The sequence below is a fragment of the Pithys albifrons genome, chromosome 4 (assembly GCF_047495875.1).
Source record: "Pithys albifrons albifrons isolate INPA30051 chromosome 4, PitAlb_v1, whole genome shotgun sequence".
Classification (NCBI taxonomy): Eukaryota; Metazoa; Chordata; class Aves; order Passeriformes; family Thamnophilidae; genus Pithys; species Pithys albifrons.
Window position 1 is genome coordinate 31652804 of NC_092461.1, and position 17900 is coordinate 31670703.

The 17900-nt window shown below is 43.5% G+C and overlaps 1 protein-coding gene across 1 annotated transcript in view; it reads left to right on the forward strand.

The window, feature by feature from the left end:
• The first annotated feature begins 599 nt into the window (after window positions 1-599).
• KCNK9 (potassium two pore domain channel subfamily K member 9) overlaps window positions 600-17900 on the forward strand; it is an 86001-nt gene continuing 68700 nt past the window's right edge. Inside the window, exon 1 of the mRNA XM_071553030.1 lies at window positions 600-1185. Coding sequence (XP_071409131.1) covers window positions 600-1185 — 586 coding nt within the window. The remainder of the gene's footprint in view (window positions 1186-17900) is intronic.

The following is a 17900-nucleotide window of genomic DNA, read 5'->3' on the forward strand; positions in this document are numbered from 1 at the left end:
CCCCGCCTCCCGCCGGAGCGGCGGCGCGGCCCGGCGCGCCCGGGGATGCTGCCCCCGGCTCCGCGCCCGCCGCCTGACACTGCTGCCGCCGCCGCCCTCGCCGCGCCGGACGCCGCTCCGCTGCCCACGCCGCGGCCACTTGCAGCAGCAGCAGCAAAAGCAGCAGTAGCAGCGGCAGCAGCAGCCCGGCTCCCCGCCGCCCGCCGCGCACCGCGGCGGAAAGAATAGAGCGCCCAGCCCGTCCCGACCCGCCCGGCCGGCGCTCCCGCAGGCAGCCGGGGGCCGCGGCGGGTCGGGCGCCCGACGGTCGGAGCCCGGCGCCCACCGCCCCTCGTCCCGCTCCTCCCCCGTGGATGGGCGCGCTGCCGCCGCCCGGCCCCCCCCGGCCCCGCCGCTCCGCCTGAAGAAACTTGGGACGGCGGTGGCCTCCGCCTCCCCGCCGCGCCCCGCCCGGGCTGCGGGCGACCCTTCCCCGCGCCGCCGCGCCAACTTCGCGGGGGGACCCGCCCGCCGCAGGACTCCGTGCCGGGGCCACCGGCCCCTCGGCGGGGACCCCCTGCCCCTGACCTCGGTGCTGGGGAGGAGCGGGGCTGCCCTGGATGGCCCTGCGCACTGGGACGGCTTGGTTTGGGCAGGTCCTGCGCAGAGTTTCCCGGCTTCAGGGCACCTGGTCCCGGCGCTCCAGCAGCCTCCTGTGCCTCTCTTCTTCCCAGGAGCCCGAGCAGGCGGGCGGAGAGCGGCCGCCGCCGCAGCACAAGCTGCCCCGGAGCAGCGGCAGCGGCGGCGGCGGGCGCCGCCAGCCCCCCCGGCGGCTGCTCCCCTGCTGTGGCTGCTGCGGCCTGTCGGATCCCCGGGCGGCCAGGGGGGGACATGGTCCCCTCACTCGCCCCTTGCTGGCGGCCATGAAGAGGCAGAACGTGCGGACCCTGTCCCTCATAATCTGCACGTTCACCTACCTACTGGTCGGGGCTGCCGTCTTTGATGCCCTGGAGTCCGACAACGAGATGCGGGAGGAGGAGAAACTCAAAGCCGAGGAGATCCGGCTCAAAGGAAAGTACAACATCACCAGCGAGGACTACCGGCAGCTGGAGTTGGTGATCATGCAGTCCGAGCCGCACCGAGCTGGAGTCCAGTGGAAATTCGCCGGCTCCTTCTACTTTGCCATCACTGTCATCACGACCATCGGTAAGTGGCTCCCCTCGGGGGACAGTGCTGGCACAAAAGCTCCCCGGATTAGGAGAAAGGGAGAGGGGTAGAGAGGCTGTGACATGCAAAGGTGTCTGTGCTGTATGAATTTCTTTGCTTCTCTTCAGTGTTATGTAATTCATTGCTCTTCTTGGGCACTTGTTGGACTTGGTGATGTCCTGCATCTCTTCCCCTTGAGTTGGATTATCTGTCTCCTGGGTGACGCTATAGAGGAGTAGGGCTGGTCTGGAAAGGGGAATTGGCACTGTCCAGATGCCTAGCAAGGAGCTGTGGCTTGGGTGGCAAGGAAGAGAGGGGGAAGAGGCAGGGTGACAGTCTCCTGGGGTTCCCCTCTAGAAGAAGGCCCTGTTACCACACTCAGTCTTGCACCTTTGCTTAAGAGACGTGGGGAAAACTTAGGCAAAAGACAGGTGATTGAGAATGAAAATGAAGAGGGCATGGGAACTGGATCAGCTGGGAAAACCCCTGACATAGCCAAGCCTAGCCCTGCTTTTGCAAACTTTGTTTTGGTGTTGGCAAGGGCCATGGTGATGGTTCCCACAGCTGCGGTCCCATGCTGGGCCTTTCCTGGGTATTTCCAATTTCCTGAAGTTTTTATTGCAGCTGGAGTGTCTGATGTGTCAACAGGTCACAGTCTGCATTTCCCTTTTGTGGGCACATCGTCTGAAAGGCAAAATTATGCCCGCTGTCACATCCATGCTGCCCAGCTTCCCAGATGTGCAGTTTCCCAGGACACAGCCATGGAGTGTCATTTTTTACTTGCCTGCTTTCTGCAGCTGAAGAGGAGCATTTCATGCAAAGTTTGCTTCCCTGAGTTGAAAATGAACACCATGATGACTAGAGGCTGCAGAGAGCACACAGAACTGTGCTACAACTCTAGCTTTGGCTGGATGAGCAGATTTGCTCGCTCTGGTTTTGGATTCTTTAAAGTGGATTTACTGAGGCAGTTGATAACATTCTTCTCCCAGAACTTCTAGATGTTCCCCCCTAACGACTGGGGAGATCTGAAAAGACCTCTCTAGCTCAGTAGCTGTTTGATAGTGCCTTATACTGAACAGGACATGAAAGTAGCTCTCATCAATGCAGAAGGAATTAGTATTTTTACTATTTAGGGCTTATTACAAAAAATTTTCACACTGCCACCTGAAGATAGTGAGTTTTCAGAAGAACGTGCTGTCCACTGCCCTTTGAGAAGTGTCTACTTAAGTTTGTATTTGACTGTGTTTTACCTGGGGTAGTTAAAATTTTCTTTTGAGAGACCATCTGACAATATAAAGCCTATTTGACCTTACAAAGACAAGATTTTTAAGGGATAATTTCATCTTCTTCTCTGCAATTAGGTATATTAAAGAAAAATGCATATATTAATAAGTTACAGAATATAAAGTAGAATGTAACTTTGGCTTATGATTTGTATTTCCTGCTGTTCTCTACAATGTCAGAAGTCTTTCCTCCTTTGGTCACTGAGTTGCTCATCCTCAATCTGTCTTTTGTCACTTATTTCTGCAAAGTGAATCCTGGACTGCTGTACTCTGGATTACAGCAAGGCTTCCAAACACATGCCTGTGTACTCATGGTGCCCTGTACTGCTGCTGGCAGCAATACCTCCTGTGTTCTTAGGCTTAGTTGGTGACAGGTAGAAAGGGCTGTTTGTACAGTAGTTTGCCATTTTGATCATATTTTACCTGAAAACAAGTACAACTGTCTTGGGAAGTGCTAGCATTTTCTCCTGCAAAGAGCTGGGATTTGTTTAGGAAGCTGGAAGCACCTCAGCATGCAGAGGATAGTGTGCATTTCTGTAGGCAGAGGCGCTTTGGGATGTTAGAATTGTTTAAATTTAAAAATGTATATAGCAACAGGGAACCACTGGGAGGAAGAGCAATAACAAAGAATGGTGCAGAAAGACAGACATTCTGTAACAATTGTTCATTTGGGAAACTCTGCTCCTGGAGGATATCTGATCCATCTTGGAAAAGTTTATTAATAGTTGCTATCTGCATCTTGCCAAATGCACTGCTATTTTTTGTACCATCTCTTAATTTCTAAACTGGCTTCATGATGTTATCTGGTCTACTGGTAGTTTGCAAAAGTGAACATGGAAGTTTTTAATTTCTGATTTATCCTAAAATAACTTGTCTCACAGTGGGGAAAAAAAAATACTTTCTGTGTTTAAGTTCTCAGGGAAAGGAGACAATAGTTCTTATCTAGGTTTCTTGCACAGAAAAGTGATTTTAAATATTCATATTAATCTTTTTTGACGATTCTTTTTTTAAATCTGTGTGTGAGCTCTCACATACATGTCCTTCTCCCTCTAAAACCTTCCAGACAGACTTCCAGAATCACATGCAGTGGTGTATGCATTGTTGAATGTGCTGTATTCAGTGGGAACTACAGCAAAAGTGTGTCTAACTAACCATTGTGGGCTGATTTTAAAAACAGAATAACAAAGACCTTGCCTTGCCTAATCTGGAGGGGTACCTCTATCTCCACAAAACCTCCCTTCTGAGAAAACAGTGATAGGAATCAGCGGAGCACAAAGTCGAGCAGTATGCATATGATTGCAGACTAATTCATATCTAACTTGATTGTACTCCGTGATATTACCGTGCTAGCAACATGTCTGAAGCAATTACTTCTTTGCTGTGCTGATTTCAACTACTGTAGCTTTAATTTAATCAAAGGCGTTTATGGTTGGCCATGGGCCATCAGCCCACTGCCCTCGGTAGGCAGGAGGGGGCTGGTGCTTCTCGGCAGGTGCCGCGGGAGTGGTGCTGCGGGGCGGCTGCAGGCGGGGCAGGCTGAGCGCTGCTGCCGAAGGGACAGGTCCAACAGTGTCCCCACACCCTGGTGCTGAAGGGACAGGTCCGACAGTGTCCCCACACTGTGGTGCTGAAGGGACAAGTCCCTCATCACCTGCAGAGTGTGAGGCTGAAGGGACAACTCAGACAGTGTCCCCGGGTGCTGGTGCTGAAGGAACAGGTCCAACAATATTTCCAGTGGTGGTACCAAAAGTACAACTTCGCAGCGCTCGCAGTCCGTGGTACTGGAGGGACTGCTTAAGCAGTGTTTCCAGTCCGTGGTGCTGAACGGACATATCCGACAGTGTCTCCAGTCCGTGGTGCTGAAGGCACAACTCCGGCAGTATCCTCAGTCCGCGGTGCTGAAGGGACAGCTCCGGTAGTGTCGTCCCCAATCCGCGGTGCTGAAGGGACAGCTCAGGAAGTATCCTCAGTCCGTGGCGCCAAAGAGACTGCTCAGGCAGTGTCCCGAGTCCGCGATGCTGAAGGGATAACTCCAGCAGAGTTCCCAGTCCATGGTGTGCATGGGACAACTTCACCAGCGTCCTCGGGCTGTGGTACTGAAGGTTCAGCTCCAGTCCATCACCTCTGTTCTGAGCTCCCCTCATCGAGCAATCTCTGCAGCTTGTTGCTTCCCATTAAAACACATCATTAAAAACCTGTTTAGAAGAGAGCACGATAGCCTGAAACCCTCTTGCGTGAGGCCAAGTGCTGAGATTTCCCCAAATCTGTGGCATTTGGCTTTTATTGGAGGGTGGTAGGGAGTTGTTGCTTGCCAAGATGAGTATTAAACAAATAAAAGAGGGCTAATGAAGTAAGTGGAAACTGTTTTTCATTTGGGGCACACCATATTTTCTACTCTTCAGGTGCAAAGTGCTTTCCCCCCTCCTTTTTTTGTTTTTGTTTTTGTTTTTTTTTTTTTAACTGAAACATCATTTGATGAGTCTGCTCTTAAAATCCATTAGCAGACAGAAAAGAATAAGCTTTCACAAAGTTTTGGTTATGTTTGAATTCTGTGAAAGTTTTTAGGTGATCAAAAAGAACTAATAAGCTTTTCTTGGCTCTCACCAGTTGCTGAGTTTATTTCGGGATTGTTCTCATTTCTGTTAGCTAGTATAGTATGCTATCCATTTCCGGTTACACAGTGAAAATGATGAAAAAGAGAGGTTTAAGGAAGTTCTCCACTTGTCTTTTATCAGATACATTGTAGAATATGCCACAGAGTTCATCAAGAGGATTGATACAGTGAACGAAAACACCAACTTTTGAAAATAAGGGGTTATTCCTAGGATTCCTAATAACTTTTAATGCCCTTTTCTACAGGTCTATAAAAGTCAGTAAACTGCTTCTATGTGGGCAGGTGTCAGCACTGTCAAAATGTGTTATTGGTATGGATATCGCTCTATCATTTAGGCCTTAAAGGGTGATAGTCATACTTGATTTAACACCACTGAGCTCTAGTAAACACTGAATATTTCTGGAGGTTTGTGCAGAATCTAAAGAACTGAAAGCTGTTTGTGTCACCCTAAAATGAACTGAAACAACAAACAGATTGAAGATTTTTTTTTTCTGAGAAGTGACAGTAAGGGAAGGAAATTATGACAGTTCGTGCTGTGAATTGTTGGTTTAATTTTCTAGCTTTTAGACTTTTGTTTTCAGTTTCAAACCCACTACAAGCAGTGACTGAAATATCCCGGTGAACACAGACAAAAATACTTTTTAACAACGTGCTGCAATACATGTAACAGTGAATGGAACATCCACCTATTGATGACTGTTTGGCTACTGAGTAGCTAAACACTCAGGAACTCTCTGCATCCAGATGAGGACGTTGCATACGTCTGACAGATGGTGGCCTGACAGGGAGTTTGAACCTGCATTAATGAACTAAGCAAACACATGCTTAAATCCATTTTGGGATAGCAGTTTAGTCTTCACCTTCTTTTTCTGCATCACTTTATCCTTCTATAAAATGGGTATAAACCCAGAAAATTGGTAGTACAGTGATGTCTCTAATTTGGGTTAGAAAAGCACCAGAGTGTTTCACATGTGAATTATTTTGTTCCTGTTCCTCCTCCTTTAAGACCAACCTCTGGTGTTTTGAGTCTGATCTTGGTTTTTCATGGATAGTAATGTTTAAAGCCAGTCCATTGGAAAGGTTTGAGTAGGGAATTGTGGCAAATGGACAACTTGCAATGAAAAGGAAGAAAAGAAAGGAAGAAAACAAGACATGGAAAGATTGAGAATAAGGACACAAATGCCTGGGCTATTAACTGCTGCATTCATGACTTGCCAGGACCATGAAGGTCATATCTCATATAAAATACCAAACAAGAAAAGAGTAGATTAAGCCAAGCAATTATTAATAAACTCAGGTGAAAGGAGAGAGCAAGATTCTCTGGTAAGACGAATGCTTGTAGATACACTGAAATAACAAATCTATTCATTCATGCCATCTGAAGCTTTAGTGGAGAATACTGGATGATCAGGACTTGAATATCTGCTGGTGGTATCTCTCAGGCAAGAAGGAGGTTGGCTTCAGTGGGCCACATGCTCCCCTACATAACTAAAGTAGTCTGCAAGATCATTTCATACTATATTCTTTGTCTGATGGAGGTTGAAAAAAAATCCAAAGTACTGTTCTGCTAATATGGAGGAGAGTTTGAGGCTACTTTGCTCACATGTTTGTAGAAACAGTTCTTGAGTTTTTTGGACAACTACTTTTGCAATGAAACCTCCCATTCCTGCCAGAGTCACTTTAGCTAAAGCTTTTTATAAATCACTGATAAGCAAAAACACAGCTCAGAGTGCTGCTGACCTGCAATTGTCCACTGTATGGCTTACTGGAACTGCAAATATAACAGCCAGTAAGACTCAAAAAACAGTTTTGGGGAAACATCAAGAAAGCTCTATCCATTGACCTGGTGATGGTGTCAACAGATTTCCTTACTGTAACCACACTTGAGGAATTAGTGTCTTGTAGTTTTTCAGGATTTGGTGCCACTTCACTCCCTCTTACCTAGTCATAACTTCTTCCTTTAACTGAAGCAAGTAAGACTTATTTTAAGCATGAGAAAACTCTTTCCTGCTGTCAGGATGGTTGTGTGCTGATAGAGATTGCCCAAGGAGACTGCTTTAAAAAGAGATTAGACAAAAATCTCTCAGGAATGGTTAACTTACAGCTGCTTTTGCCTTTGGGAATAAAGATGGACTGGATGACCTCTTGAAGTCTTTATCCTTTTTTCTACATCTTGAGTCCTAGTAGTTCTTGGGCTAATTTATTATTCTTGAGAAAGAAAATCAAAGATCTTTGAAGTTTCATTTTCTCCACTTTACGGTCTTTGTTTTTTGATTTTTTTTCCATGCAGTAAGGCCATTTATGTACTTTGCAAGTGTCAGAATGGAAATAACTGCATTTACCCACTGTCAAGGTTACAAGCTACAGGTGTTGGTAAGTCTTTTAGGAAAGAAGTTAGCTGAAGAAGAAAATGATCCTGCTGATACAAAGCTGGCAAGCTGAAATTCACTGGGCAGGATTTGGAGGGAAAGAAAGTAAAAATAAGGAAAATAACTGAAAATAAGGAAAGAAATTTAGCTGTGGGTTTCAGCCTGCTTCAGCTAAAAACAATAAAAATGCCTTTGCTTTCTCTGGGAGTAACTTTACAACTAAGAGGCTTGACTAAAGGAAAACTGATTAACAGAGAGCTTTCCTCTTGGGCCCCATGAGTTTTGGGACAGACACTGCTGGTCTGGCACAAAGGATGGCCCCGAATGCTATTGCGTTTCCTTGAATGCAATCTGAGCTGAGGTGCTCAGTTCCTTCAGTACCAGAGCCTGTTCTCCCATGAATGCTGAAAACCATTCTCATGGCTTTGAGCTGGAGTTGCGCAGTGCTTTTTATTCAGAATCCTGTACTGACATTAGGTGATTCATCTTCACAACACCTCTGTGTAAAAATTATCCTCAGTTTAGAGACAAGAATAAAAAATGACTTTGTGAAGATTCAAGTTAGGAACTAGTTCTAATTGCCAAACTGCTCATTTTTTATTCTGTCAGACAACATGGCATTAGTTCACAGCCAGATTAGACAGTGCAGACGAACCAACGGCAGAGATCCAAAATGAGTTCAAGGTGATTCTAGTAAACTCCTGCAGCTTAGGTCTTCTGACATACAATAATAGCAGAACCTGGAGCTTTATTTCATTAATTCATCTACTATTCTGGCTAATTATCTCTGCTATAACTATGTGTCTGCTGTCAAAGGCCCTTTAGGCTACCAGGTATCCACTTTCTATGGATTTTATTGAAGATCCTTGGATGGATATGGATAAAAGCTACATGAAATATCCCCTTCCCCTCTAACAGATGCTAGCAAGGACATTTACTGCTGATGCAGAACTAATGAGTGAGAGTCCTTGCTACTTGTAAGTTGAACTGAGAGTTCAACTGTGGACTTGTAACAGATATTTGCTGTGTTTAGTAGGCTTATCCTTTTTGGATATTTTTGAGTGAAGCCATGAACTATTTCAGAAGTTTCACACATGGGCATTGCTGCAATGCAAGATAACATTTGTTATAATCTGTGGAATCTACTGACTTTGAGTTAAGTGGAATACCAGGTTACCCGTACCCTTTCAAGTACCTGTGACTTGATTAGCTACAACTAACATTGATATTGTTGGTGTTGCAGCTACAGCACCTCCCTGATTAAAGTGAGAAGGGTCTATGGATAAAGGAATGTTTGGGAAAAAAACCCCAACCAAACAACAAACCCCAAACCAGAAATAAAGGCCTAATCCGAAATCTGTTGTAAGTAACAGAGAGAATAGTTTGAGTCACATTAGTTTTGGATCAGGTCATTATTTGTCAAGAATTCTACAATTCAAGGAGCAACAATTCATATTCTATAGCAAACTAACTCCTGGAAAATATTTGTAATAGCAGTTTTCAGATGTATTGATGTTTGATAATGAAACAAACAGAGTTTGTGGTGTTAAAGTGTATGTTCACTTAAACATTTATAATGATTTATATATTTTTAATGAAAGTGAAAGGCTAAACTACATGTCTACTGCACATTTTAAACTTTGAGCAAAGAGAAATATTGAGGAAGAATGTTGTTTTCAATCCATTTATTTATTTTGGTGATGTGTGGCTCTTTTTTTGTACCTTGTTTGTTTTCCTTACTTTCATCCCTGCCAGACAGTGAACAACCTTTTCTGATCCAATATCTTCTGATCCACTGACATGCTTTTTTCTTTTTTTTCCCTCTTTTCTTTTTTAAGTGTAATGTGCACTTTTTTGTTGTTTTGGAGCAAGAACTTCTTAAGTTTCTTAGCGGCTTTTTCTTTTTAAGGAGTTAAAGGACTTTTTATACATATATATGTAAATATGACCAATTGTCACAAGAGGCTTATGCAGTCATCAGTTGGTTGAAGGCTTCAGTATCCTTTTTAACTGTTTTCATTAAGGGGGTGATTAGGGCATACCTGTGAAAGGAACTTCTCTATTAAGGACTCATGTATAACTTATTAGGATGCTTAGCAGGGAATAGACAATATTGTCCTTTCAATTCCCTGCACCAGCAGGAAAAAAGAGCTTTAGAGAAAGCAGGCAAGTAGTGGGGTTAAAGGTATGTGATGGGAAGCTGATTTTCTCTTGCTCTCCCTTTTCAGAAGAAGATCGCTCCCTTCGCTTGCTGTATGAGTCTTCTCAGGCAGGAAAATTTCACAGAGAACTTTAGGGCACAGATTGATGAATGAAACCTTCTGTAGCTCTCTCTAATTGTGTAGTGCAGGAGATCAGCAGTGAGGAAATGCTCATAGACTCCAGATTGAGGGATATTCCTGACATGTTGAAGGGAAGATGGAAATAAAAGGGATCACTCTCAAGGCAATTGGCACTCAGCAATTTCTGATGTGTGCTGCCATTAGCTCATTACAGAGGTGTTTTGGGTGCAGATGGAATGTTTTATTTCTTCCACCCTCTTTTCTTTTGATGCCCTCTGGAGAGAATGTCTTCCTTCTATGTTTAAACGATCCAAGGCTATGGGAACTGTGTAAAAAATTAACTGTTGTAACAAACCTGTAACCACTGGAATTTTGAGTTGTCACTTTGCTGTATTTCACAGCCATATGGAACATTTCAGGACCAGGCACAGTAGGAAAAGTGGTCAAATACTCTTGTTTCAAAGATCTAGTCCTCCATTACTTAAAGTACTGAACAGTTGCTATTAGTTGTTAATAGTTTGAACTGTTATGGTGAAACAAATCTGACTTCACTCAGTGAAAATAGTATTTATGGCAGTAATAATTTTTAAAAATCTGCAGTTTTTCTTAAGTTAACTTTGCTCTGGATAAATCTGAAATATGGTTCTGCAGTAAAACCAACCCAAGCAGCAGGAAGGAACTCTGACCGTAAGGCTCTGCATGCAGGCTGCGTCGTGTAAGATACTGCATCAGAAGTATTTTAGTGTTCATGAAATAAAGATGATTGAACTCTCCATTACAATCTTGCATCAGAAAAACGCCTCATACTTGCAGAGGGGACTTGAAGTCTCACTGCTTGGCCACATCTTTCTGGCCTTTGAGAACTGCTTGGGCTTCCAGAGGGAGACCATCAATCTCAGAAGAGTTCCTTACAGGATAAAGCATACAGTATTTTCTGCTGAGGACTAGAAACAGTAGAAGAATGCCCTTTCAGAATTATTTAGTGTTGTCACATATACTAGTTTGTCAAAAAAACTGGATTGCCCCAGACCGCCAAAGAGAAAAAAAACCCTGTATTTTGGGACCTGGGAGTATGGAGACTAACATCTGGGAAGAGAAAGTCTCTTCCAGCATTTGAAGTGATTTATCCACTATCCCTTTGCCACATTCTCTATACAAGCCCCCGATCTCCTGTTTGTTTGCTTTAGAAATGAGATCAGACTGGTTCTAGGCAACTGATAGTTATAGCAGTGACCCTGCATCTGTGCCATCGGAAGCACCTGGAAATCCCAGCGATTTGACCTGAATTCTTCAGCTGACCTTTCAGCTGATGTATTAAGAATTCAGTGATCTTCTCAACCTCTCTCCTTTGATGCCTTATCAGCTTTTTCATTATTTTCTGGTATTTTTGTCTGGCGAATGAATAAATGATCATCCAGTCTTTTGGCAACAAAGACTTAAGCTCTTAAAACACATCCTGCCTAGTAGTAAAAGACCTGTTATTTAAAGGGCACTTTTCAAAACCCTCAGTACTTTAGTAGCAATGTGTTTGCCTTAATGAGTGCACTCTGCCAGTCAGAGGAAACAGCATAAGCTGATTCCTAGTGATGTAGGCTAATACAGGCAAATCAGCAGTGTTACAAGTCAGTTAATTAATGTACTGCACATCCAAGAGATTTATTTTAATTACTGAAAAGCACAGGTATGATTCAGAATGGCTTAATTTTTGTTTTCTTCCCAAATATACCCCCAAAATGTATTTTCATTCAGAAGACCTCGTACCACTTCTATGCTGGTGATGGTTTATGTGGCATAGGTTGCATTCAGGTCTGGTTTGACTTGTTGGTCTGGCACCAAAGATAATTTTTGACAAAGGCTTCATTGCTGTTGCTGTATGATGTTTGAAGTCAGTGTCTTTATGATGTAGGTACATCAGCTGCTGGCGTTTTGGTATGACATTCTTAAAAATTTCAGGAGATTTTTCTTTTCTCAACATGGACCACAGTAAAGTCTGATGGTATTGAAGGGGTATAGGTATGGGATGGAAATTTGGCTCTAAGTATCCAGCAGTAGGTGTCACAATGGAAGTTGCTGGCTCTTGAGCATGTGTGGTCCTGATGTGGGTGACTTGCTGGAACTTGATTGCGGGCTGGGTGATGAGTTAAAAGATGTTTCCATGCTCTCTTTGAAAAGAATCCAGCCTGTGGAGCTTTTAAAATCTGATCAAAACCTGTCTGTTCCTGTTCGGGTCTGTTCCTGAAGAGCTCAGATGTGGTACACTGAATAAGGAAAGGTGTTAAACAACAGCAAGGAAGTGTTAGAGTGGCCATAGAGGGAAAAAAAAAAAGAAAAATCCTGAAAGACTGAAATACATTGCCTGGGGAGGGTGTGGGCTCTTATTTGCTAGGTCTTGCAGAACAGGATGGACAAGCATCTGTCAAGAATGACCTATACATACTGTTCTGCCTTGCGGCAAGATATGGACTATCCTCCTCCTCCCCCCTTATTTTTAATGGTTCTGTACACACAGAGGCTGTTTGAAGTTTGTCTTGGATCTTGCTTGGGATCTATGTAAGTTTATCTTGTCCTTTTTTTTTCCTGAAGGTTCCTGCTTCCCTGAGGGATTATCAGTGCATCCTACTATTTTGTCTCCAGGTGAATATCTGGATAAGAATCAAACCTCTTCTCTAAGCAGCAACTGTTCACTGTTAGCGGTGTCACCAGTTTTTTATGGCTACTGTTTGAACAGCTCTACCAGTGGCGGTTTCAGGGAAAAACAAACACACTGCCTATCTTTAAAAGAGGGACAGGAGAGAACATGGGGAGCTAATGCTCAGTCAACCTAAATTTGATCTTCAGAAAGATATTTGACCAAGCTGTTAATCAGTATGAAAGTACCGAGGGGATAACAAGGAACAAGCTGGAACAAACACAAATTTTTCTTGAGTGACTCAGGTTGGACATCTCTGGTTTGTTTGTTTGTTTTTCTCCAATATATAGCTGATAGTGGGGGAACATTAGGTCATGATGTTTATTGCATACATGACATGATAACAGCATTGAGTTCTTATAATTAGAGTACGAAAACCTTGACTGGATTGAATTGCCACAGGTGGGTGCAAAGTCTGGATGGACACACACTGTGCACCAGAGGCTGGACTATGGCTAGATTTATCACATGTGTGAGAAGCACATACACTGTGCAGGTAAATGGGTAAATGGGGCAGAAGATGCAAACCCACTTGCCTGCTGCTAAATCTGCCACCAGAATATTTCATAATAGGATAAAAAAATGCAGAAATATTTATCACTAGTTTTCTGTCAAATTGGATAGACATAACATGTACAGTAATACAGGGTTCTGTCTTGTGGTTGGTACTATTCAATTTTCCCGTTAGTGGCTTGTCAGATAGAACAGAGAGGACACATATTAATTGTGAGAGGGGTGGCTAGCTCTTCAAGGACAGGACCAGAGTACAAAATGATTTTGATAAATTGGGGAAATGGTCTGGAATCAATATGATGAAATTCAATAAAGTCAAGTGCACAGTATTACACTGAAGAAGAAAATATCAAACACACATATAGAAAAATGATATGAACTTACTAGATGCAAGTACTGCAGCATCGTGCTGATACAGTGGTAAGGCTTCATCTTGGAAACTGGGTCTGGTTTGGGGCACACAGTGTTTTGAGAAAGGGTGGGAAAAATCAAAATGTTAATAGAAAATTTGACCTTATACAGTGTGAAGTGGACAGAGGCTGTTTAGCGTGAAAAAGAAATATATATAGAGGGGAATAATAACACCTTCAAATGTGAAAGACTGTTACAAAGAGAACGTTGCCAAGTTTTTTCTACATACATACCCAAGATTTACACTTCAGCACCACAGATGTATGTTCATCATCAACCGTGAAAACAGTTGTAACATGATCTGTAAGGAACCTAGAAAGTGCCAGTAGTGGAATATTTGTCTGAATAGGTTAAACCACTGACCAACACACATGGGCTTGGTATAACTTCAGCCTGCCTCAGATCTGAATGGACTGAGTTATCTGCTGTGGTGCCTCTAAGCCATGTGCTCCTAGGAATGGTGGCTGAGAGCTGCAATATAGGGACTGACTGGTGAATTGAGTAAACCCTAAGTGATGGACTGAGGAAACAGGTCAAATCCTGAAGCAGGTCAAATGTTCTACTGAGGTTTCTCACAGCCCTCAGCTTCTGGGATTATGAACTCTATGGTTGTCTCTGAGTACTGTGTTAAATGTACAGCCATATTTGCTGTCTGACAGTGGAGTTTGTTATGGTCAGGGCTGGACTTACCTTTAAGAGAGCTGTTGTGCTAGAACAGGCATCAATACTCACCTTGCAAATTCTGTCATGCAGAAACAAAGAGGTTTCTCCTCTTTCCCTAAATCCCATGCATACAAACCAGCAATTTCCATAACACAGACAATCACGCAATCTGTTACCTTGGCAGACACCAATGTCTTTCTGCTTTGGAAGAAGGAAATCTATCCCATAATACACCTGTACAATATATGGCAATGGTGATTTTGTTGCTAACCCCCGCAGCAATCAGTTTATGCCCTCAAGCATGAGATTTGATTATCCTTGTCATTATCTAAGCTACAAATGTTATTAGCAGCCATAAAATTGTCCATTAAAGTGAGAGGAATTACTTGCCTGCACCAGGGGGACAACAGATAATTTACCACACAGATTTAAGCCCAAATGCATGTTTTTTCCCAGAATAACCCTGTAAGCCTTTGTACAGTCTCCATTTTAGCATTTCAAGACCTGTTTCCCCCTTTATAGCCATCAAGTGTGGGTCTTCTACCATAACAGTGAGATAGAGACAGGCTGTTGAAATAACCACAGATATCGTGATCAAGTATTTCTTCATGTTCCATAGTTTGAATGAATACTTCCCTAATTCTGGAAGTGCAGATGCCCAAACTTTGATTGGGTTCCATATTTTCTAGACTTCAGTGTTGGCCTGAACTTCATTTACACAAAAGCAATTCTGGATGCCTTGGTCTGACTTGGAACCACAGAATGACTGTGCATCACTGGTCGAGTGTAAGATCAGTTCATTTTCTTCTAGCAGGGCCTTTTTTTATAGGTTTGCTTGATAGTGCAATACTAGGTTTTTATGAGAGGAAAAAGTGGTGTATCACAGGGGCCAAGAAAAGATGCTGTGTCTGAGTGGGTGAGATCCAGGGTAGCGTCTGAAAAATTTCTTTGTCTTCCCTGGGACTGGCTGATTCATCCCCTTCCCACCATCCTGTTAATTCCTGTTCATATATCAGTTCACCATGAAACTGCATTTTTATTCCCATGTGGTATTGTGTTCCCACCCCCTTCCAAAAACAGGGAGTGGGAGAGAACACCTACAGCTTTCCCAACAGACAAAAATGGTGGATCCTGTCAGACTGGAACAGATTCTGATCACAGTTGTTCTCTGTAAATCTTGTGAAACTCTGTTGTTTTGATGTATTTGTTGACTTTAAACTGAGATGAACATGTGCAGAATCTGGTCTGGAGAGCCTGCATTTTGAAGGAAGCATCCCCTCCTACTCACCCAACAAATTTACACACATGCGGTGCAGCATCGATATTAACTCCTGTAGCAAATGGAAAATGTGTCAGTAGCCTGAAAGGAACAGAAAATGTTCTCAAACAGAGCTTAAAAAAGTAAACAAACATCATATAACGAACAAAATCAATACAGTTCCATATTAGCCATTACAGATATCTCTGTCTTTGTCTGCATCCTACTGTGCACATTTCAGTTCTGTGGAAAATATAGAACCCAGGGGACCTAATTTCAGAACTTGGAGATGGTGTATTAAATGCAAGACCTGGGGTAGAAGGCCTGGCAGAGATTTGTGTTAAATAACAGAAGAGGCTTTCCCCTTGAACCCACCTAAAGAGCATAAACTGGATGAAAGAAATTTAAATACATATGCAAAATGGAGATATATTCCTGAGTATTAGAACATTACTAGAAACAACTCCTCAAAAGCTCTTTTTTTCCTGAGTCATCCCCACTGACTTAACAAATGTCTTTGCAGGAATAACATCAGGTTCAGGACATCCAAGAGCCTTTCAGCTTTCTGCATTCTAAAATCTTTGTATTCCTCAGCCGCTCTTCTGCTTGGAGGGAATCCGAGATGGAGCAATGTCTTTATGCTTTCCAACCTTTGCCTCATGGCCTTTCATTACTCTTCATGTCTTTCAACACAATCAGTAATATTCAAGCTATTCTTGTGGGCTTCTGTTTTGAAGTTCTCCAACCCAGGCTTCTCTTGGTTACTGAAGACATTCCCTCTTCTCCTATTCCTTTGAGAACTTGACATCCCTATTTATGCAGGAAGCCAGAGTCAGGGCTGCAGACTAAGCAGGTGGTTGATGCTCTTTCTACCCAGAAGATCACATCATCACCTGTCTCAGTGGAAGTTGTGTTAGATTTAATAGGAGGAAATGCTCCTGTGACCCAGGACCATTCTTTGATAGCTTGCCTAATACACTTAATATTGGGGGAACATTCTGTGTCTTTTGGATGGTGACTTTTGCTTCCATTCACAGTGCAGAGCTCTTTGCCAAGGAGAGACTGGCAAGTTTTCCTACGCAGCACATTGGTAGACTTTGAGGAAGAGGAAGAAGCTGGAAACATCTGTTAGGACAAAATGGACCATTGTTTGGAATCGTATATTCAGATGATTTCCTGAAAGACAAGTGCTTGGTTTTGGTGTTCTTTGGCCTTCTAGTGCTTTAATTCCATATATCAGAAAAACTGTGCATGCTCGTGGTCTGTTGGAGAGCCACAGGAGCTGTGCCTCTCTGTGTTTGCTTTTCTAATAGAAAGATAGTAGACTGTGTCAATGAAGTGTAGATTGATTGATAGATAGATGGATAGATAATTTATTTTCTTTTGTATGTAACCTTTTAATGTTACATGCTCCAACCCTTTTACAAGTGTACCTCTGGGAACCCCTCTGGGAGGTCCACAGGCTTTCATCTTGAAGGGGAGACAGAAGGCTCTTGTCTCTCCTCTGCCTTCTACTTCACCTCCCATCTGCAGTGCTTGATGTTGATCTCGCTGCTCAGAGTGCCTGCAGCATGCACAAGACCCAGGGGCCTGGGTTTCTTGTCTCTAATGGCAATCTGTGAGCTTGTGTTCAGAGAGAGACAGAGAGATCAAAGGCTGTGCAAGTGCACTGTGCTTGATTTTGCTTACACCAATACAAATCGATTGACTTCACCGAGTTATGAGGGATTTACAGCTAGAGTAGAACAGATTCTGACCTAATGGCTCCAAAAGAGGCTTTTCTTGGATGAGCAATGTAATTAGAGCAGTGGAACAGAGAGATTTCATGACTCATCTCTGGGTCTGCAGTCTTTTCTTTGCTTCTAGTGGGGTGTGCACTAATGTCACCACACTTTCATTTCATCCGTGGGCTGATCTATCAAAGAACCAACCTTTACTAGAACAGAGATCTCTGTTCATCTGCAAAGCATCCTCCAATCTTCATCACTGTGAAAACTTCAAGCTCAGGACCAGACACTGGGGCAATAGAAAATTTCCACTTTCTTCCTTTGTTTTACTAAAGCAGAGGATTCAAATGAGTAAAAGAAATGAGGCAAGGGTCAGGAAGAATGGACCAAGGACTGAGTCCACTTACCAATCTCAAGTATGTGTTCTAGTAAGGGGAAAAATGACAGAGTACATGTGCTGGCAACAACTTGATCCATATACCCAGCTTGAAAACAGTACAGGCATTTTGAGATTAGTAAAGCCCCTTGTCAGAGCTGGTTGGAGGTCTGGGGATGAAAAATTTTTGTTAGAAGATACCAGTTCATGAGACTGTAAGGCATTCATTTGGCAAACTTTGTTGAGAACTTTCGCTAAGTTTGGGGAAGAGGAGGTAATAACGGTCTGTGTAGAAGGGGCTAGGCATGTGTTCAGGATGACAGGAGGTGAGCACAGTGACAAGGCTTGCATCCTTCGGGTGTCTGAAGACGACACTGGACACAAGAACCCAGCAGAGAGGTGACAACACTCAGGACATGGAGGTGGTGCTGCTTTGGCTGCTGCTTCTCCTTTGGTCCCAGTGCAATAGGAATTAGATTCAGGGGCCAGCTGTTGCAGTTTGGCTGGTGGCCATGACAATGACAGCAGCA